A 22,827-nucleotide genomic window follows, 5' to 3' on the forward strand; every position below is an offset into this window, starting at 1 on the left:
TCTATAGATGGATTTTCTGTCAAAATGATCGTTTGATATCATTTTGACAGGATTTACTGAAAATGATCAAGAAATTTGCACAATTTAGACACTATGTAAATGAAACAGTTGACAAATTATTACAATGTAAGTACTATTAAACTAAAAAATAAATTAATAACTAAATAAAAACACTAACTAAACCGATTTACCACCTTAAGATTGTTAAAGAACCAAAACCAACGGTGTGTTTACACAATTATATATATAAAAAAAGTTTCATGTATAAATAAAAATGCTGTCAAAATGGTCCCGTTCCTCTGGTTACAGAATCCCCCCGAACATCTTGAAAATGTCCCTTAAGTAGTCAAACCAAGAATCTCCTTCAAGGAGGGGTGTGTGTTGAATAACAATAGACATTTACATTCAGGGGCATGTCAGATCTGAAGAGTTTCTGCCTATAGGGAACATAGGCAATGGTCATTTGAACAGAAGCCCCCTAGGTAAAGGCACACCCTAAGCAGTGGTTCAAAACATACCTGAACCTATAAATCTATTATTTTGATTTTGTCTATTTCAGAGGAAATGAGACCATTGTACCTGTCGCAAAGAGACATTTCAGATGATATCAAACATGATGCACAAAGTTGCATTGATACAGAACATTCATGCTTTGAGATGACTATTTTGTGTGAGTTAGGATGACCTTTCTGTGAGTGGGTTGAGGGGGCAGAGTAGGGGAAGCAAAGGGAGTGTGGGAGAGCGCTCTTCCCGCATTCCCGCTCCATGGGGTGTAAATGTAGATGTTTGCATTGTCCATGTGGATGCATAAAAATATCTGAGATTTCTCAAATCTCACTAGCCTCTTTTTTGAGACAAACCTGTTCAAATGCTCATTATGCTTGCGGAGTTCAGATGCATTTACTTCATAAAGCCTGAAGTACCATCTGGAATTTTCCTTTAGAAAAATTTAAAAAAATGTAAAGCATTTTTCTCAGGCTCATGTGTGTAGGTTTAGTATTCTCACTTTAAATGGAATAGAAAGAATGTATTCATGTACATAAAAGTGAATTCACTGAACCTACACACGGGAGGCTTAGAAAAGCTAATTTTAGAAGAAAATGTCAAATGACTCTATACGTTTTTTTTTTACATCTGAAATCTTCAACAATTTTTTCATCATGTACAGGTGGTCAAGGAGTTTATACCAATCATTAGAATGGGGAAGAAAGGAGATGATGATCAGTGGTTGTGTTAACTGGAAATTTGGACAGTTTGACAATGTAAAATGACACCATACTTTATTTTACTTGCTTTATATTATCCACACTGTAGAAAATTGTCTCTGGCTTAACAATACATCACCACATACAAATACACGACACAGATACATCTCCATTTTTGGCCTACAGTAGGTATAAAAAAGAAAAATAATCAATAATTTCGATTGAAAATTCTGACGGTGCTGTGTATGAATGATATTTTCTTAAATTACTTTTGTAAAAACCACAACTAATAGTGCCTCATGTGGACACTAAAATTGTAGTGAAATGCACTCAAAGTGGGGCATTTCAGTTTTTTGCAGAATTGTACACAGAGTGGTGTATTTGCAACAAACCTGTGTTCTTCTTCACAGCACAGATTCAACCAACTGTAGACAGAATGCTGATATGTTTCTGCTATTTTATTGTTATATTCAGAAACAGGCCATTAAACCCAACAAATTATTACTTTGTTTTATTACTTTTTTATTACCGTGCTTGCAACACACCACTATATTTATAGTGCTCTGTCTTATTAGGGTTTGTTCTAAGTGTTAATCCTTTGTAATTAATGCATACTAACTCATTTAACATAAATATTTCATATAAACCTTATTTGTTTGGTGGTTTTGTTTTTCTAAATAGCCAATGCTCTCAACATAAAATCACAATCAATCAATCAATCAATCATTCAATCAATCAATCAATCAATCAATCAATCAATCAATCAATCAATCAATCAATCAATCAATCAATCAATCAATCAATCAATCAAAAAAACAACCAGAAAAAGAAAATTACATTAATCAATTTATCAATTAACTAATCAGATGTTTATTCAATCAACTAATGACTCAATCAACTAATGCAATTAACCAACCAACCTATTAATGAATCAACCAACCAACTGATGAGCCAATCAACCACTTAATTGTTGAACCAACCAACCAATCAATCAGTTGATGAAAAAATCAACCAATAAAACCAAGGAACCAACCAACCAATGCAATCAAGAACCAACTAACCAATAAAATCAATGCATCAATCAATCAATCAATCAATCAATCAATCAATCAATCAATACACCAAGTAAACTAAGAAGTTTATATTAATCAATCAGTTAATCAACAAATCAATTGTTGAATCAATCAACCATTCAACCAATTACTCAACCAACCTATCAATGAGTCAACCAATCAACTTATGAGCCAATCAGCCAATGAATGAATCAAAGAATGAATGAATGAATGAATCAATCAATCAATGAATCAAAAAGTCAATCAATCAAATCAACACACCAAGTAAACTAAGAACATTATATTAATCCATCAATCAACCAATCAATTGTTGAATCAATCAATCAACCAACCAACCTATTGATGAGCCAATCAACCAATCAATCGATAAACCAACCAAATGATTAATACCCCAACCAATCCATCAATCGATGAACCAGTCTTCCAATGAAATCGATGAACCAAACAACCAACCAACCAACTAATAAAATCAATCAATCAATCAATCAATCAATAGCCGCTTTTCCACTATCGTGCTGAATCGTTCTTTAAACAGAACTGTTCCATTCCGTGCCAAACCGGGCCAGACAGCACGGATACGGTTTCATTTTCCACTGTCGTGCTGGGACAAAGCTCTTTAAAACATTACACAAAACGCATCAGTAGTTGCCTTGGTAACGCAATGTAAACGGCTCCCTATGTTCAATTAAAGTTAAATAAGAGCCGAAACTATTTATTTATTTTTTTTTTCATAAAAGCAAAAGCATGTGACTAAACACTGTTATGCCGCTCTATCAAATAGGGGTGCTAAATATAGGTACATGTGCCCCCTTATTTATTTCAGCTCTGGCTAAATTTTATTTGGAGGGAAAATTACCAAAATGCAACGTGATGATTGAAAATAATTGGAGGGGAAATAAATAATATTTAAAATCTCTGAACATAACAGAAAAATAAACAATGATAAGACCACAATAATAGTGCATTTGCATTATAGTGGCAGAAATATCATTTTGGACAGGCCTTGTCAAAGGTGAGCGGGCACTTTCACTAATAAAAACACAGCACATAAATTATTTCATTTTTAACAGTTAATTAAATTACACTGCGTTTTTATATCAAAAGTTGATAATGATATAAAATATACTACATTTTGATGGTAAAATGAAACCAATTAAGCGATGGCTGTTATTTGTTTTACTATTCAAACATTAAATAACGAATGCAGCAAGTGAAATAAAAAACGAATATGAAACAACACATATATAGCAGGATTTAAAGCATATAAAGCACTATTATATTTAGCAAAATGCTGCTCTATTATCTTTTTTTATTTTGATCATTTTATTTTTATTATTATAAATATTTAAAATATTTTTGTGTTCATAATTAACTAACAAGCTGTAGGCTAATTATTGCCAGACGTTTTAGAAAATATTTGCGTAGCTATATTAAAGATCACCACAAAAAAACACATAAACATGTTACATGCCTCATAAATGTCATATAACTTATGAATAACCAAATCATATAATTGCCTATAGCTAAAATGATGAAAATTGCTCATTTTATTTTTATAAAACATTTGTCAAAACGTATTGATATTTTTTGAGTAAAAGCAATACTGACATTTAAGAATCCATATTTATTTAATTCATTCATTCTTTTTACTTGTTTATTAGTGCATATGCTATTATATAAATCATTCAACAGTACCTTGGACAGTTACAGTGCCGCTCCGTAAAGCTTTCAAGCAAAGTCTTTTGGACGGCCGACATTACAACACGAACACGCCGTCCTTCAGGTGGTCTCACCGGTATTAACAAGCTGTCCTGGCTTTGAATTAAAAAGTGCAATTATTTCCTCGTTGTTAAAAGAGTCTGCAAGTTCGTGTTTCATGGATATAGTGATGTTGTTGTGGAATTTGAACATCGACGATGCAAAGCGTGACTTTATTCGCTTTATTCGATGCGCAGCAGGAAAAAAAAGTCAGCAGTGCAAGTCGCTGGCATGTCTCTCCCGAATCAGAGCGAGTTTTGTGCTGTGAAATACAGCGCTGCGTGCATTAAACTCACTTTCAGGCAGACGAAGTAGTTCTGTACTCAAGTCAATAAAATAATAACTTTAATGAATAAAATATCTTCGTAAGAATGTGATGAGTTAGCCTATTCACTTCTCTGCCAGAGACTGCTCTATGGTTTTAAAACCCTTTTCAAACTGTATCGTTTAGACCTGGATCATTATTTTATATTAAATGTACTGTAGTTTATTGAAGATGTCTGATGACTAGCGCGCTTCTGCTGAGCCAGCTGTGGTAGCTTAGCAACCGAGTCGCGACGTCAACACACAGAATCTGTCAGCACAGTTCAGCACGGTTGTCTAACCGTGCCGAGAATTCCGGGCCGAGAACGGTTTGTAATCGTGCCGCGCCGTTCCAGGCTCAGTAGAGAAACAACCGTAACCGTACCGAAGTGTTCTTAGAACGGTTTGGCACGATAGTGGAAAAGCAGCTAATCAATCAATCAATCAATTACTCAATCAATCAAATTTCCAATCAATCAATCAATCAATCAATCAATCAATCAAACTATCAATCAATCAATAAACTTATTCATGAATAAAACTAATTAATAAATCAATACAAAAAATCACATTACACCTACAAGTACTACATGTTAAAACACTTGGGATCTTTTCTTAGTTTATGCATAAAATTTAAACATTAAAAAAGGTTTTTCGTTAATTAATTACCAAAGTACAGTAAGTTTGGGCGTTCTGGGCTATTTTCAAGCTACTACTTGTTTATCACTGCTCATTCAATTTAAAGCAAAACTGGCATTTTCGACATGAATTATTGAAACCTCTGCTCTCTTAATTATTCAGTTTCAGCTGAAAATACATCACCCTGAGATTTAACACTAAATAGCCCTGCAGTGGATTTTACTTATATAATGGAGTATAACTGGGTCAGAAAATAAAACAGTTCTGTGTCTCTCATTGTGTTTTAAACACTGTTGACTTTGTGTGAACCACATCAAATCAACAAGTATTTTGCTTTGAAAAACTTTGGTATACGATTTATCCAACACCATTTTATGCGTTTTTAACCTTTAATTTTTTTTAATAATAAAAATAGTGTTCTTAGACCTAACAAATGCTGTCAACTGTACATTTTAAATATAATGGCATTATCATTTCTGTGTACAAAAAAAATGGTTTCTTTCAAAAAATGTAAACAATATTACGTGTTCAGTCCATGTTATTTATTGGCCTGGCATCCACAATATCTAGCAATATCAAAAGTATGACCTTAACCTAAAATGTTTAAAATAAACCTGTTTTGCATTAGAAGTAAAATAGCCCAATAATTTTCATTATAAGCATGTGCTACATTGTATGCACTTTCACAATTTATAGTCTTGCTGAAAACACTTATCAAGTGGGCATAACCAAATATTTGTCCAGTCAGACCACATCTCTTGAACAAAAATATATTTCCCCTAATACTAACTCCCAAAAAGCAACAACAGCAAATATGAGCTCATAGCTGTGATGTAAATTAAATATCATTATCTAATTCTGAAAAAAAAAAAAAAAAAGAGTGGGGCTTCTTCCTTAAATAAAAATGAAAATAAAAAATGAGTGAAAAACTGATAATGTTTGCATTTTGGGTGACATTGTGTGTCTATAACACAATATATAACAGTCATTTTAAATAGGCACTTAAGAGCTAAAATTGTGCTGTCCACGTATGTGGACACTCGGGCTCTAGGACGTTAAAACATTCAAAATAAACAATCAGAAAAAAAAAATCTAAAATGTATTATTAATTATTCCAGACCAATAGGTGGCGATGTAATTTATATAAAAATATAAACACTTTCAGTCCTGTAGTCCCAAATGTTTTTGTTTTTTTTTCTAATTAAACACACAATGCATGACACTGTGCATGATGACACAATTTTTTACAAAAATACACCCTTTTAAGTTTATTGAAACAATACCATTTAATTTTATAAAACAAATTATAATAATAAAAAGTACTTTGAAATCAATTTTCAAAAGATAGCTTTTCCTTGCTTCCAAAACCAGTCATGTAAATCAATAACCTAAACACATTTTATTGTTTGAAAATGATGTAGTCCAAGACAATTCCATGACAATTCGTAACTTTTTGATTTAGTAGCTAATACGTATGAATTGATACGATCTTGTGCAATTTAGTATGTTTGGCTTATCCCTCTAAGACAATTGGGTTTAGCGACGGTGTTTGGTGCCACACCTCATTTTTTTTAAAAATTGTACAAATTTGTACGAATCGCCACTAAATTGACAACACATAAATACTTTAGCTGTGTAGTCTCTCAATATGGTTTACAAAAAAAAGTACTCAAGTGAATTGTAATTGAAAAGCAACAAATCAGTATTTTTTAATTTTGCCTTGATTGTAAAATAATTGTTTTGATTGTGCTGTCACGGTGGCGGAGTGGGTAGCACAAAGGTTGCTGGTTCGAGCCCCGACAGGGTCAGTGGGCATTTCTGTGTGGAGTTTGCATGTTCTCCCCATGTCGGCGTGGGTTTTCTTCGCGTGCTCCGGTTTCCAAACCCATGCTGGTCAGGTGAATCATGTAGGCTAAATTGTTTGTAGTGTATATGCGTGAATGAGTGAGTGTAGATGTTTCCCAGAGATGGGTTGTGGCGGGAAGGGCATCCACTGCGTAAAAACATGCTGGATAAGTTGGTGGTTCATTCCGCTGGGGCAACACAGGATCAATAAAGGGACTGAGCCGAAAAGTAAATGATTGAATAAATTAATGTTTTGATTGTGGCCTACTGGTGGCCCAGTGGGTAGCACGAAGGTTGCTAGTTCGAGCCCCGACTTGGTCAGTTAGCATTTCCGTGTAAAGTTTGCATGTTCTTCCTATGTTGCCGTAGGTGTTCCGGTTTCCCCCCCAGTCCAAAGACATGGGGTATAGGTGAATTGAATAAGTGAAATTGGCCATGGAGTATAAGTGTGAATGCAAGAGTGTATGGGTGTTTCTCAGTGTTGGGTTGTTGGCAGTTTATTCTGCTGTGGGGACCATTTATAAATAAAGAGACTAAGCCAAAAATTAATAATTGAATGAATGTTTTGATTGTTCCATGGCATCTTTGAATCCTTATAGCAACTTTTGTATCTTCTTTTCTCCATTCAATTGATGGATTATTATATTTGGGTGTTTTGTGTACCTAATGTGGTAAACCCCATGTACCATACATCCTTATGTAAATTTGGAAATTGCAATAAATAGCTGAATAATAATAAAAAAAAGAAAACAATAAAGTGCAAACACCCCATGAATCCACATAAAGGCAAGAAAAGTCTGTATTTGTATTTTCAAGCAGGTACATTTCCTTATCAAACAGGCATGAATGGAATCCATCCCCATCCTTTCAATCTAGCTCCAGTAATGGTGTTTTGTGATGGCGGGAGCATTGACACTATGAGTTTAGGGTCATAATCAGAAATCCCGGAGTGACAATTCCAGCCCCCCGACTGTTAGAGAGCCATCTACTACATAACACAATAAGCACCCAAACAAACAAACCCAGTCGGAGGTCACAGCAGAGACCTGGCCACCAGCTGTGAGCCTAATGGCCAAATTAAAACTAAACCAAGAGGCTGAAATGCCACATGATAAGGCGAGGAGGAACCGCTTTGTGCACAGTTTGATCCAATTACGGGCCGGGCCAAGAATGTCAGATTCCTGCGAGCTCATATGCTAACGTCCGAGTAACAGCAGGTGGAGAAAAGTTTGAGCTGTCGAAAGTTTTGGGTAGGTTTAGAATGATTGTTCAGTGGCGAGTCACAAGTCAGAGGTTTGTTTTAAAGACATATTTTATAACAGGCTCCCTGCTAACATCTACATTTAAGGTGTCATTTTACATTAGTGCAGTTTCTTTTTTATGATTCAATTCATTGTTACTTCTATAGCGCTTTTACAATGTAGATTGTGTCAAAGAAGCTTATAATATATGAAATTCTAGTGAATTGAAGCGGCTTCAGTCCAGTTTTCAGAGTTGAGGTTCAGTTTAGTGTATTGTACAGTTGAAATCTATATGATTTATTATTATATATTTTTCTTTTTCAAATATTTCCTAAATGATGTTATCCAGATTAAGAAATGTTCACAGTATTTCTTAAAATATATTGCTTGTTCTTCTGGAGAAAGTCTGATTAGTTTTATTTCGGCTAGAATTTTAAAAAATAAATAATTTTTAAGGTCAATATTATTAGGCCTCTTATACTTTTTGATTGTCTACAGCAGTGGTTCCCAACAGGTGGGTTGCATCATATTTTTAAAAAAATTTATAAAGGAGACCAATAGGAGACCGATCATCTTGTCTTAGTTCATTTTATCCCCTGGCTGACCAAAAAATTTACATATTTGTAATTCGTCCTTCAAAAAAGACTCACTGATTTGCTTTCAGCAGCTAATAGTGATGACATGAGCATACTGGACCCAGGTAAGGAAGCTCCAAACATTTCAGGTCGCAGCGCTACCAACGCTGGAAACACCAAATGCAGGAAACACCAAGACAGTTACCTGAACTCTTTTATATTTAATTTTTTGCTACATGCTAACCAAAAGGCATTTTAAAAATAGGTTTCCAGCCAAAATTCTGAAATTCTGATGCAAAACAAGCTGACAACCACTGATTCAACTACAGAAAACAGACCTTTAAGCAATCATATATTCTAGTAGCTAAGCCGCGAGACTGACACGACTATGATTATTGTTGCGTCACACACCAGGCATCTCTGGGTCTTTTGCTAAGTGCTCGTCACATCGGAGCGTTTGGGCAAGTCCAGAAGAGATATCTCTACTGACAGGCTGCCAGCTAGATTTCACCATGACTTACCTGACTGCTGAAACACTGGCTGGTGCTCTGGAGAGCCGTGGCTGAGTTAGCATGTGATGGCTTCAATTATTCACATAAAGACAGGAAATTAAGCGAAGCCTCAGGTGCTCTTCAGGGTTTTGAAAGGCCTGGATGTGTGTTCGATTTTTGTTAATTTGATGAAGATGGATTACTAGCATGGTTTTAAGGGTCATGATGCATGTTGCATTGCTTGTGTTTGGGAAACACAGATGTTAAACTTCAGTTTCCTAAGGCAGGAATCTCTATTACTGTTGTGAATACGGAATGTTAGTGATTTGAGTGACCATACAATCAATTTGTTAGTAATTGGTAGAAATTTTAATTAGTTTATTTTCCAAATGAGCTATTTCTAGTGCTGCATTTCTAATTAATTCAATGTATACGTGTAGTAGAGCCGGATTAAGAACATATTGGGCCCTGAGGCTATAGCAAATCCAAGGGCCACAATTATTTTAATCGCTTCCAAAATTTTCCGATTATTATTATTAAATTGCTAATTCATATTATTATCTATAGCACAGTGGTTAGTGCTGTCGGCTCACAGCAAGAAGGTCACTGGTTCGAGCCCCAGCTGGGTCAGTTGGCATTTCTGTGTGGAGTTTGCATGTTCTCCCCGTGTTGGCTTGGAAGATTTTTCAACATAAAAAACAAAACAAAATTGTAGTAAATACTATGTTTTGAGCTATACTTTAGTACGGTGTATTATACTGTATATTCACTCATTCATTTTCTTTTCGGCTCAGTCCCTTTATTATTCTATAGAGTCACCACAGCAGAATGAACCGCTAACTTATGCAGCGTATGTTTTACGCAAAGGATGCCCTTCCAACTGCAACACATCACTGGGAAACATCTATTTGTTGCATTACCACAGCCACTATAGAATTACCACAACATATTAATTGAAGTACTCTACAACAGCATGCTTTCCGCTACATTCATTCTTCCGTGGCGGGGCACCAAACCAAAATTCATCACGCCACAGCTACATTACAGCTTCTTATTTAAAATATTCTAGCGTTTTTTTTTTTTAAATAGCGGGATAAAATTGCACCGAAAACGTATTAAAAGGTAAGTGAACAGCGCAAACTTTTCTGTGACCTTCGTAGTGCTGTGCGTTCTGTTTAACCCTTAAACCCTTAAAGGCTGACTGACTGACAGGTGCGTGATGCGTGAGGCCAGCAAACACGGCGTAGCTTTCAGTTATGATGAACATAGTTTCCATAATTATACTTTATTTATAGATAAAGGTCTGAGGCTGCGCAAGAAGTTTTGTGCACGAACAGAGGAAATCGATGCTCAAGCAGAGATTGACATGCTCGTAGGCTATCACATTAATGCGATCTCGACACAATACTGCACCCACGACATTTGTCAATGAAATAACGCCACATGTAGTGGTAGATCTGTGTAAAATGCCCAACAAAGTCAGCCACCACAGCTGGAAAAAATCCTAGAGAAAACACTGAACAGTATGGATAAAAAACACTATAGTATTTACTATACATTACTATAGTATTTTTCTTTGTGTGCATGGGTTTAGGGGTCAGAATTGGGAAAAAAAGACAAAACAAAAAAGTAGAGGTATGGTATAATCATCCTGGTAGCTCAGGAATTTTAACTATGTGATGTAACCTTCGACCAATAGTACTCATCAATCTGCTGAAGCCAGTTTACTGTGTGTGCAATATATGAGGATTAAAGCTTATGTTATATTTTCGTTCAGTCCACTGCTGACGCAACTGGCTGCCACAATCTTATATTGGTCTTAAAACGTCACCCTTTCCCAAGACTAGTCAACTCAATTCTCAAAATACACATTTGCAGGCCTTCAGAGGCGATTGTTTAGTCTGCAGTGCAGTGTAAATAAAAGCATGACTCTTTAGATCATCAGGTTGTGTATTTGTACACAACACACACATTCACTTTTCACCTTCAGATCAAAGACAGCATCCGAATGGCTCCCAGCTTCACGTCCGTCCACAAAAACACAACATCGTTTGACTTCAAAAACAGAGCAGGTTTTCTCGCATGTAGTGAGACGAAATGTCTTCTACAACTTTTTGATTAACTAAAACTGCAGATTAATTAAAACAGTTTATTCATTCTGTCATTTATTCATTAAGCGTTAATGATTTATTCATTCAATCCTTGTTTAAAGACGTAATATGTAGTTTTTTTTAGAAATTAAAAATATCCAAAAACCATTAGAAGAGTGCAAGACCTTTGTGTATTAAGTTTAAGACAGCGCTCCAGGTTCATTAAACTAAATGTCTCCAGAAATGTTGACTTTAGGTCCCCTCTGATATAATTCAGAGGTAATTCTCTGTTAAAAGTGATCAAAACATGCTATCTGATCATGTTCTTAAAGACACAAACACATATTATAATAACACATCAACTTTCATCCATTCAGTCATTTTCCTTCAGCTTAACCACATGGAAAGAGCCTATATGAGGATATACAGTATGCACATATATGAAACCTATATGCAGTATATATGCACATATGCATATACAGGCAATATACAGGTATACTGTATTGCTTCTTTGGTCCCACTTTATATTGTGACCTTAACTAATATGTACTTACACAGGAATTAATAGTTTGTTACAATGTACTTATTCTGTAAATACATGTATTTAATGTGTACTTATGCTTGATTAAATACATGTATGTAACTACATCTGTAATTACCCTTTGTAACTACATTCGTAAATACACTGTTGACCATCCCTTACACCTTAACCCACCCTTAAACCTACCCATGCCTCCAAACCTGTCCATAACCCAACCCCTATCCCAACTCAAAAGCACCACAAGTGTTCTCAAATACATTATAAACACAGTAAGTACATTGTATTTATTTTTTTAATGTAAGTACATAGTAACTAAGGACACAACATAAAGTGGGACCGCTTCTATATATCCACAAATAAGCCCTATATGTACATGCAAGATATGTCTCCTATATAGCTCATATATCTCACTTTGGCAACTGTCATACATGATGCCTAGCTCATATTTTTTATTATCAAGGTAAAGTATCGATAACCAAGAACAAAACTTATGTTTGTGCGAACACTTGAAATTGGTATCACATGTAGCTGGCATGTTCTAGAATTTAACTATGGCAAATACGTGAGAGGAGATAAAAAGCTATAATGTCTACACGTTCCTGAATCATTTACAAGGTCAATTATTTCTTCTAAGATAGTGGAAAAGAGGGAAATGTATAACACAATGGTTTCATGTCACTTCCAGATTCACATTACAACTTATACACATCCACACAGTCACCGTTACATCCACCAAATTCAATGCAAAATACAATGTTCTCTTAATGTCTTAATGCAGTTTCTAGAGGATTATGACTGGAAGGTCATTACAGTCTTAACATCTATATTTACACAAGTTCATATATATATATATATATATATATATATATATATATATATATATATATATATATATATATATATATATATATATATATATATGTGTGTGTGTGTGTGTATATATATACATACATATGAAGAGTTTAGATGCAAAAACCTCTAAATGCCATCTGAATTTTCCATCGAAACTGAACATTTATCAGCCTCTTTGGTTTATGTTGAGTTATTTCACTTTAAATTAAATAAAAAGAACTTATACTTTGGCATAAAAGTGATATTACTGAACGTACACACAAAATGCTAATTTTAGAAGAACAATTCTGACGACATTTAGAGGTTTTTGCATGTGAACTCTTCATACACACATGGAAAGAACCCATATAAACATATATGTTTTAATAAAGGTTTTGATATAGGTTTTAAACATATGTGACATACATGAAATTGGCCCTTTTCCTATATTATATGTACATATAATACATATAATAAAGGGAAAACAGCCAATTTCATCTATGTCACATATATTTAAAACCTATATCAAAACCTATATTAAAACATATGTTTAAATGGGTTCTTTCCGTGTGGGTAGTCCCTTATTTATCAGGGGTCACCCCAGCAGAATGAACCATCAACTTATCCAGCATGTTTTACACAGTGGATGTCCTTCCACCTGCAATCAAGCACTGGGAAACACCCATACAGTCTCGCATACACATATACACTAGGGACAATTTAGCTTATTCAACTCCCCTATAGCGCATGTGTTTGGACTGGGGAAAACCAGAGTACCCCGAGGAAACCCAAGCCAACATGAGGAGAACATGCAAACTCCACACAAGCTATGATTCTATTCAAAAATGCGAATGAACTTTATGCGCAAAACTGGATTATTGCATTAAAGACGTTGCGAATAAAGCTGCGTTTCCATTTAACTAGTCAAAGCGAACAAAATTGTTACTTCCTGATTAACTGGCGCCAAATATCACCAGTAAAAACTGAATTTGCTGCAGTAGGAGAAGCTGCATCAATCTTTTCTTCATTTAATAAATGACTTGCGCCTCAGAAGGCAGTCGTGACATGCAGTGAACGCACGGTGGCGTTTGAAGATGTCAGACGTGAAGCACAAATGCTCTTGATTCTGGAGGTCACTAATAATATAATAACACTAATACTTAAACGGTAAGGCATTTTAATGACCAAAACAACATTTCAGATGTTTTATAATGTGCTCGGTCTGCTGGTTTATCCATTCACACACATTTTTTATCATCACATGGTCTCTTATGACAAAATCATAAGACTTTTTAATGCGCATGCTGGAGTTTGTGTGGTAAAAGTGTTTCCATCTTTTCTTATCGAATAAAAAGTGTATCCTACTTAGTTATGTGCATACGTTTTTTTGTGCATTTTCAAAATGCATGCGCATCTTGGCGTTTCCGTCAACTGTATTTTTATGCGCATATATAAAATGCGCATAAAAATAGGTGGATGGAAACATAGCTACAGACATGCCAACTGGCCCAGAAGGGACTCAAACCAGCGAGCTTCTTGTTATGAGGCGACAGTCCTAACCACTGAGCCACCGTGTCACCCAGTACAGAAAAAAAAAAATTTAAACAATTAATGTTGTTACAACCGGCTCAACGATGCAACATTAGAGAGACAATACGGACCAGGTAAATTGAAAAGAGAAATGATTTATTAACAAAACATATAATTAACAAAAGTATTTAAAGCAATCAAAGTCAGTATAAGTGAAAGTCAGTAGTGAAAAGTATGTGTATGGAAGTGTACTGAGCTCATGATCCAAACACAAACTAAAATAAATCAAAAGCGCCTGCTTAGACGTCCGGCTAATCGAGCTCCCACCCTAGACAGAATGCCGGACTCCTTATAAACGCCACACAATGGGTCTCAGGTGGGATGACCCACCCACCAATCTGCAATCACCATGCAGGCTCTGCCAATCACAAAATAACCTAACAACCTAACAATGTACAAAGTAGTCAACTTTGCCATGATTTAAATAAATAAGGACATGAATGGAATAGCTCATAAATATGAAATAGATGATCTAAAATTTGACCAATAGTACTTACTTATCTGCTGAGAGTCATATAGTGCTAAATAGTCACTACATCCCAAAACAAAATACACATTTGCAGGTGTTCAGAGGCGATTGTTTAGTCTGGAGTGCAGTGTAAATAAAAACATGACTCTTCAGATCATCAGGTTGTGTATTTATACAGAAGGCGCCCATTCGCTTTTCACCTTCAGATCAAAGACAGCATCCGAATGGCTCCCAGCTTCACGTCCGTCCACAAAAACACAACATCGTTTGACTTCAAAAACAGAGCAGATTTTTCTCGCCTGTAGTGAGACAAACTCTCTAGTCATGGCAGCACTACATTCAATTGTTTTCATAGGTCTGTTTCAAAGAGCACAATAAAGCTGCAAAGTGTGATGCTTTCCCTGACGAGTGCCTTTCAAATTGTTCCATCAGTGCTGTGAAATGCAGGGGCAATTGCTCGACCCGGTAAAGCTGCGCTCCACGCACTTATCAGCAAATGGCAAACAGCGCGAGCCGAGAGATGCTATCATAACCCCGTGGATACCTGGAAAACGCACTGCACTGTGTGACACGATTTCCATTTGCAGCGCCGCATTGAATGGATTAACCGGAGAGAGGAGTGAAGATCTAAATAGGGAATTATCAAAGATAAAAATTTTCCTAAACAAACACAAAAAAAACATTATTATTTTTTTTTTATTATTGTATTTAAGCTTTTTTTATTACAAAATTTCAGGTAAAGTTCATTCTACATTAAGAACATAAGAAAATGGCAGTCTAATTAAAGAAGAAAATAATATTCATTATTGCTATTCTGAACAAGCTTATTATACAACAACAACAAAAAATAAACTTCTATTAATCTAACATTTTTTGCAGAATCTAACCATTAAACACATATTTACATTTTATTCTAACATTTATTAGCTTTACTTGTAAATATGGAATTATCAAGGATAACATTTTCCAATTTCCCAGAGATGGGTTGCAGCTGAAAGGGCATCCGCTACGTAAAAACTTGCTGGATTAGCTGGCGGTTCATTCCGCTGAGGCGACCCCGGATTGATAAAGGGACTAAGTCGACAAGAAAATGAATGAATGAACATTTTCCAACCCAGACTCATTCTGAAAAACCTACAGCTATATACATTTCTGGAGATCGCAAAATACATCCCAGGTGGTACAGTTCTTTTGCAGTTTTTGTTTTTACAAATCAACCAGAGTCCGCTTTGTTTGCTTTGATATCTCAATTTTCTCCCACGAGTGCCATTCATGCCTGCTGTTTTCTTGTTTTCAAAAGCACCAATTGACAGTGTCATACCACTCTGTAGCATTCGTTATAAAGATAAAATGCAGCCATACATATGGATACATAATTCGCAATCTCCAGAAATGTATATAGGGCTACATTTTCAGAATGAGCCTATGTTGTTATTTTCCTAAACAGAAAAAAAAAAATAATAATTTGTATGTATTGTATTTTTCATTAAAAAAAAAAAAAACGAACAGGCAAATCACTTTTGTAGTCACTTATTTCAAAGCTCAATACTTTTGATACATTATACAACAAGAACAAAAAAGTGTATTGTTTTTTGTTTTTTTTGTTTTTCCTTATTTTAATCTAATCATTAAAAAAATGTATATATTATTCTAACATTTATTAGTTTTATTTGAAAATATGAAATTACAGAGAATCCCATTTTCCTGAACAGAAAAAATCTTGGATTTATTATTTATTTTATTGTATTTATTTATAACATTTTCTGTACAAGCAAATCAATTCTCCGGTCACTTATTTTAGAACTGAATACTTTGATAAATGGCCTTTCTTGCCCATTAAGGAAGAAAATATTAGTACAGTAATTCTATTGTTAACAGGGTTGTTATTACACAACACAACAACAAAACTCGTATTAGTTGAAATGTAAAGGTTTTTTTTTTTTTTTTTTTTTAATAGCTGGATCTAATCATTACAAACATATTTATATTTCATTCTAAGGCCTCTTTTCCACTGCACATGACAAACGACAAGCGACAGAGCGGAAGTCATTCATTTCCCATGGAGAGCAGTCCGGGAGCTGCAGTTCCGATCATTTCCGTATGCGGAAAATTCTGGTCCGAATTAAGCTGCGGATCTGTTGAAAAATTTGAAATCCTGCGACTAGACCGTATGCTACCGGCCGACCGGATGTGATGTATTTCAGTGTTGTACAAGCAGGTCCGTGTGTGCGAGATGAGAAATAGGAGTTTATTTGGTTATTTTTTGAATTATAAAAAGTCTATATAAAAAATAACATTTCTGTTAATAAATGTAAGTAAGAAAGTAATAAATATGTTTTTTTAATGTTGTCTCCACATTCCCTCCAATATTTTAGCAGTCTATGAGTCTCCCATGGTACGCAACACTGAAAATACTGTGCGACTGCCACAAGGGGGCGTATTCCGGCAGTCCTGTCCAAATGTCGCAAGCAGTGGAAAGGCGGCTTAACATTTGTTATCTTTATTTCTATTAACAAAAATGCAAAAAATTAAATACTATTAGAGTATACAACTTCAGTTTATTCTATTTAAATAAGTAAAATATATAATAGCACACTGGCACACTGATAGTACATTGTACCATAATATATATTTTTTCTAAAGTTTTTTCTAATACATTATTCATTTAATTATTATTAAGTTATGTATGTATTTAATTGTGTTGATTTACAAAAAAAAAAAGTATAGCTGTTTTAGTTATTTTAATTAAACACACAAAACATCTTAAAGCAATAACTATTAAACCAATTTATTATTTAAACAAATTATATATATATTAAACATATATATATATCATAAAATGGTGTCAGCACAGTGTGTAACGCTGTCGCCTCACACCAAGAAGGTCGCTGGTTCAAGCATCAGCTGGGTCAGTTGGCATTTCTGTGTGGAGTTTGCATGTTCTCCTCGAATTTACATTGGTTTTCTTCTAACCCCTGATTAATAAAGGGACTAAGCCGAAGAGAAAATGAAGGAATGAATGAATATTAATAAATAAATGTGTATTAATGTGACTAACTTTGAAATCATTAACACTTTTAGACACTTCAGAATGTGCAAAACAAGTCAGACTTTTTCTTTGTGGATAAATAATCCCTTTCCCCCAACAACAACTGAGCCAAAGAGAGTCTAAAACCTCCCAGGCTTTTCCTCCACAGAAGATCCATCTCTCTTTCACCCCTTCCATCCACAGGCCTCTTTAAACCATTAGTTCACGTCTGTCTCAAAATATACCACCACGGGGCTTTCATTTATTAATCTGGCACTGAGACGGCGCCTGTGGCAGGACGGGCTGCAAAAGGGGTCCAGCTGGGTCACAATGCCCTGTCAGGATCAGATTCAGGATCTCCGGTGAACAAAACGAGTTCGATGTGAGGCCTTTTGGACTCTGTTGCGCTCCGTTCTCTATCAAACGTGACACAGTTTTGCAGACACCGGGGAGATGAGGGACTATTATTAGAGCAACGCTTCTGCCTTCCATCCATTCAGCCTGACATCAGTCTGAACACCGCAAAAGAAACTTGCTTGTGCAATCAAAAACAAGGGTTGTAGGGAGCTGCAGGATAGTACAGGCGATTCATAACTGTGCAATGGTGTTTGTGTACATCAGTCACGTTCGGTCATTTTTCAGCCTCCAAAACAAAGAAGTGTTATTTGAGGGATTTACTGTTGGTGACTATTTTAAAATCATTAATATTGTTTATATATATATATATATATATATATATATATATATATATATATATATATATATATATATATATATATATATATATATATAAATAATTCGGAGTTATTTTAATCCTGCAGTTTTGCTGGCAACTACCGTAAAGCTATCAAAAATAATTTTGACCAACAACAGTTGTCAACATAATGTTCGTTTGTTTGTTCCTTAATCCTTCCTTTCCTCCTATATTCCATCATTCTTTCCTCCTTCCTTCCTTTCTTGGCTGAGTTGCAGTCCACTTTTACTCACACACTCGCAAACTTCCTGTCTTCCTTCTTTGGTTATCCCTTCCATCCCTAATCCTTCTTTCTTTCCTTCTTTTTTTCTTTCTTCCTTCCTTCCTTCCTTAATTCTTACTTCATTAATCTTGCCTTAGTCAATTTCTTTCTACCTTCCCTCCCTTCTTTCTTCCTTCCTTCCTTCTTTCCACCTTTTATCCTTCTTTATTTAGCTGCGCTCCAGTGCACTTTTAGACAAACACTCGCAAACTTCCCTTCCCTAATTCTCCCTTCCATCCTTAAACTTTCCTTAGGTCATTTATTCCTTCCTTCTTACCTTTCTTCTTTCCACCCTTCATCATTCCTTCCTTGGCTGCATTCCAGTCTACTTTTAGACACACACTCTTCCCTTCTTGCTTCTTTAATCCTCCCTTTCTTCCTCAATATTTTTTCCTTGCTTCCTTCTTTCCTTGCCTCTTTTCTTCCTTCTTCCGTTTCTTCACCCTTTCTTCCTACCTTCATTCCTTCCTTCCTTCCTTCCTTCCTTCCTTCCTTCCATAATCTTTGCTCCATTTCTTCCTTTCTTGCTTGCTTCATTCCTTCCTTCCTCCGTTTCTTAATCCTTCCTTCCTACCTCCTTCCTTAATTTTTACTCCCTTCATTCTTTCCCTTCTTCCTACCTTCCAACATATAGACACACACTTGCAAACTTCCCTTCTTTAATCCTCCCCTCCGTACTTAATCGTTCCCTCTTGTTTCCTTCCTTCCTTTCCTCCTTTTTTCCTTCCTTCTTCCTTCCTTCCTCCATCCCTTCATTCCTTTACTTCCTTCCTTCATCCTTTCTCCCTTCACTCTTCCTTCCTTGTCTACATTCCAGTCCTTCCTTCATCCTACCTACTTTCCTGTCTTTCTTCCTTCAAACACTATTGAAGTCTTCCCTTCACTTGTTTCAAAGTGTGATCATCAAGTGAATGAGTGAAGTTTACATAGACGTTCCCTCAATCCCTTAATTTTGACAGAGGAAGCGAGTCTGCTTTATATGTCAACCTCAGCACCTATATGTCCCAGAATGCAACGCAATTGTGATGTTTCCAAGTGCGCAAGTGCTCAAGGGTTTAGGGCATTTTATTTAAACCCAAGCAGATTTTTCACCAGTGGTGGATAATTGTATAACATAATCAAAGACATACATAAATTTGAGTAAATGAGACGGAAGTAAGCGGGTGAAGGGTATAAAAGATAGGACTGGAATGAAGCCTTTCCTTCCTATCTTCCTTCATTTAAAGGAACAAACATTTTGTTTGTTTGCTTGTTTTTTTGTTTGTTTTTTTTTTTGTAGTGTTGAACAAAGGTAAATTCAATATTAAGGTGGATTTCAAATGATTACAGGATTAAGTAATTACTCTTTCAAAACAGTGAACTTTCCAGTGTTTCTAGTGTCCATATAAAAAACAACAACAACAAAACAAATCCTAAGATTTCCCTCCTAAAAATCTAAATAAAGCATTATGTTATATATGAAATATGCTCAATAAAAATTATAATAATCATCACAATCTTTTTTTAAGCATTTTTTAAATCAAACAGATGCACACATTATAAGACACTTCCTTCTGAATGGTAGAACAGTAAAAAAAAACAAAAAAACAATTAATGTTAGTTGTAATTAAATGTGTTAAGAATAAGACTTAGCACCTCATCATACCATCATCACAAAGCCATTGTACTCTCTACACAACACTGAGCGGCCATTAGCATAAAATCAATACATCTTACCAGCAATAGTGGCTCTTTTTGGCAGGATGGTAATAGCGCCGACGGCCGCGTCCTCGAGCCCTTGAATAGGGCTGTTCTTCGCTCCCCAACTGTCTGAGCCAATCCACAGAAAATGGCCCACTTTATCGGCACTTTTAGTGGCATTGAGGATCCCCCTGTGAACATTAACACACACAACACTAGCTATAATTCCATCCACTTATTTTTATGAGCATTTTGGGATATTGCATAAAAGAAAAAAAAAATCTGAGAGGAAACATATGGACTTAGTTGTGTCAGATAGATACATGTTTAATCCAATAGAAAGATAATGCACATATATGGATACACAATTATTTAATAAATTCATTGAAGAGCATCAAAAAAAGTTCTCAACTGAAGTTGGAATTAATGACAAGACTAACCAGATGAGCTTTCATGCAGGTATTTGAAGGTGTTCATTTCTTCATTTTCATTTGGCTTAGTCTCTATTTCAGAGGTTTCCACACTTCGGCGCAGCATCAATCCAGACAAAATTTCAAACCAGCATGCACCGCTTCAAGACAGATTTCGATCGATCTGCTCAGCACTGCATGAAGTCGAACGCACCCAATGAGTAAGGTTTTACAAACTAATTTTGAGAGGAGCTTGTGATATGATTGCTCTTAGCTGGTCTCTCATGTGTAATCAGCAATAATCCAATCAGATTGAATCAAGACTACAATAAATAGACAGAATTCAGCCCCCTACCTTATCTTTGTTTTAGGAGGAATCCCCCAGATTTAGGAGGAATACCTATTTCCTACCCCTAAACCCAACCATAACTGTAAATTATTCTCAAAATCAGAAGCGAATAATAGTTGGATAACAATCACTTAGAAGTGCATAATCCTAACCATGAGCCTAAACTTAACATAAACTAAACATATCCCTTAATAAAAATACATATTTGTTAATCCAGGATCACATCCTACTTGGTGAAATCAGATTGGCAACAAACATTTTAGGGTAGGAAAAAAAAATCCATCAATATATTCAATGTTTTTGTGACACTGAAATTTAAACGTGCCTTGCAAAACATTGTTAAAATAACCATAAACTAACCCTTACAGAATGTTCCAGGGAGGGTTTTGTGGCAACCTAAAGATAACCTATTATCTAGCGGTTATTCCATTAAACCTTTTATAGACACTGGATTGATCCCAAATTTTAATAGATCATGATTTTTTTTCACAGCATTTCCTATAATATTGTTTCTTCTGCCATTTTTGTGTGGCGTTTGCATGTTCTCCCCATGTTGGCATGGGTTTACTCCATGTGCTCCGGTTTTCCGCACAACCCAAACATATGCGCAATAGGGGAATTGAATAAACTAAATTGTTCCTAGTATATGAGTGTGTGTCTAAATAAATGTTTCCCAGTACTGGGTGGCGGCTGGAAGGGCATCCGCTTCATAAAACATAAGCCGGAATAGTTGGTGGTTTATTCTGTTGTGGTGACCTCTGAAGTGGAGACTAAGCCGAAGGAAAATGAATGAATGAATGAATGAATGAAGAATAAATATACAAGGGGGCAAATAACTCAGGTGGGCAAATAGTTCTGACTTCAACTGTATCTGTGAAATACAAACATCAATTTCAATATCGTATATGTGATTTGCATATATTGCCATGTACCAAATTTCTATGTAGACTTGACATCACTACAGGGAAATAAACTGAATTATTAATAATGTCTTGTAAACATAGGGCACTCACATTACCAGGTCATTGGTTTAAATGTAAACCAGGACAATATGTCATTTAATAATCAGATTTTTGCGAGATATTAGCATTTAAGAGTGCATGTAAACATGCTGATTAAAGCTCTACAGCAACAGTAACATTCTCATTGTGTATGAATGACCAAATAGCAATAGTCTGATAGGTGACATGTTGATGCTATTAATCGATACCCTCATGAGATTAGCTTATCTGCCAAAACAAGATATAAACGGACCCTTGAGTTTAATAAGTAATAGCTTTCGGGCCAGTAGAGTATTGACTTGTTGTCATCGGGAGCTTCTTTTTCTGGAGCTCAAAAGGGAGCAATTAATTGTTTGAAACCTGAATGTATTGTAGGCCTGTTTCTCTTCTAGGGGCTGTCAGCTAGCTTACCGAATATCTTCGTCGTTTGCGAAAATAATGACCGCGCGGGCATGACGCGTCTCCAGGAGCTGTCGGATGATCTTGTCAAAATCTCCCTGTTTGTGGTCATGAGGGATCTTCAGCGACTGAGCGATGCAGATTCCACCTGCAGAGAGAAAGAGAGAGAAAGAGAGAGAGAGAGAGAGAAGATCAACACAAATAGATTCCAATTCAAATCTGGCTCAAAGTGTCCCAGTGTTATATTAGAGTGAAGTGTGGTCCTCTTCTCAGTTATGAGTTTGATAAATGGG

The 22,827-nt window shown here is 35.5% G+C and overlaps 1 protein-coding gene across 7 annotated transcripts in view; it reads right to left on the reverse strand.

Annotated features, from left to right (window-relative positions):
- The window catches only part of grm7 (glutamate metabotropic receptor 7), a 367,182-nt gene that overhangs the window by 163,178 nt on the left and 181,177 nt on the right, over positions 1-22,827 (reverse strand). For all 7 annotated transcript variants that reach the window (XR_015520998.1, XR_015520996.1, XR_015520997.1 and 4 more), the window contains 2 exon segments: positions 22,547-22,682; positions 20,412-20,566 (listed from right to left, as the gene is read on the reverse strand). Coding sequence is in view for 3 of the 7 variants with exons in the window: in XM_087302215.1 (XP_087158341.1) it covers positions 20,412-20,566; positions 22,547-22,682 (291 nt within the window). In the remaining 4 variants the exon portion in view is untranslated.

The sequence above is a fragment of the Danio rerio genome, chromosome 22 (assembly GCF_052040795.2).
Source record: "Danio rerio strain M-AB ecotype USA chromosome 22, GRCz13ab, whole genome shotgun sequence".
NCBI classification, from domain to species: Eukaryota; Metazoa; Chordata; class Actinopteri; order Cypriniformes; family Danionidae; genus Danio; species Danio rerio.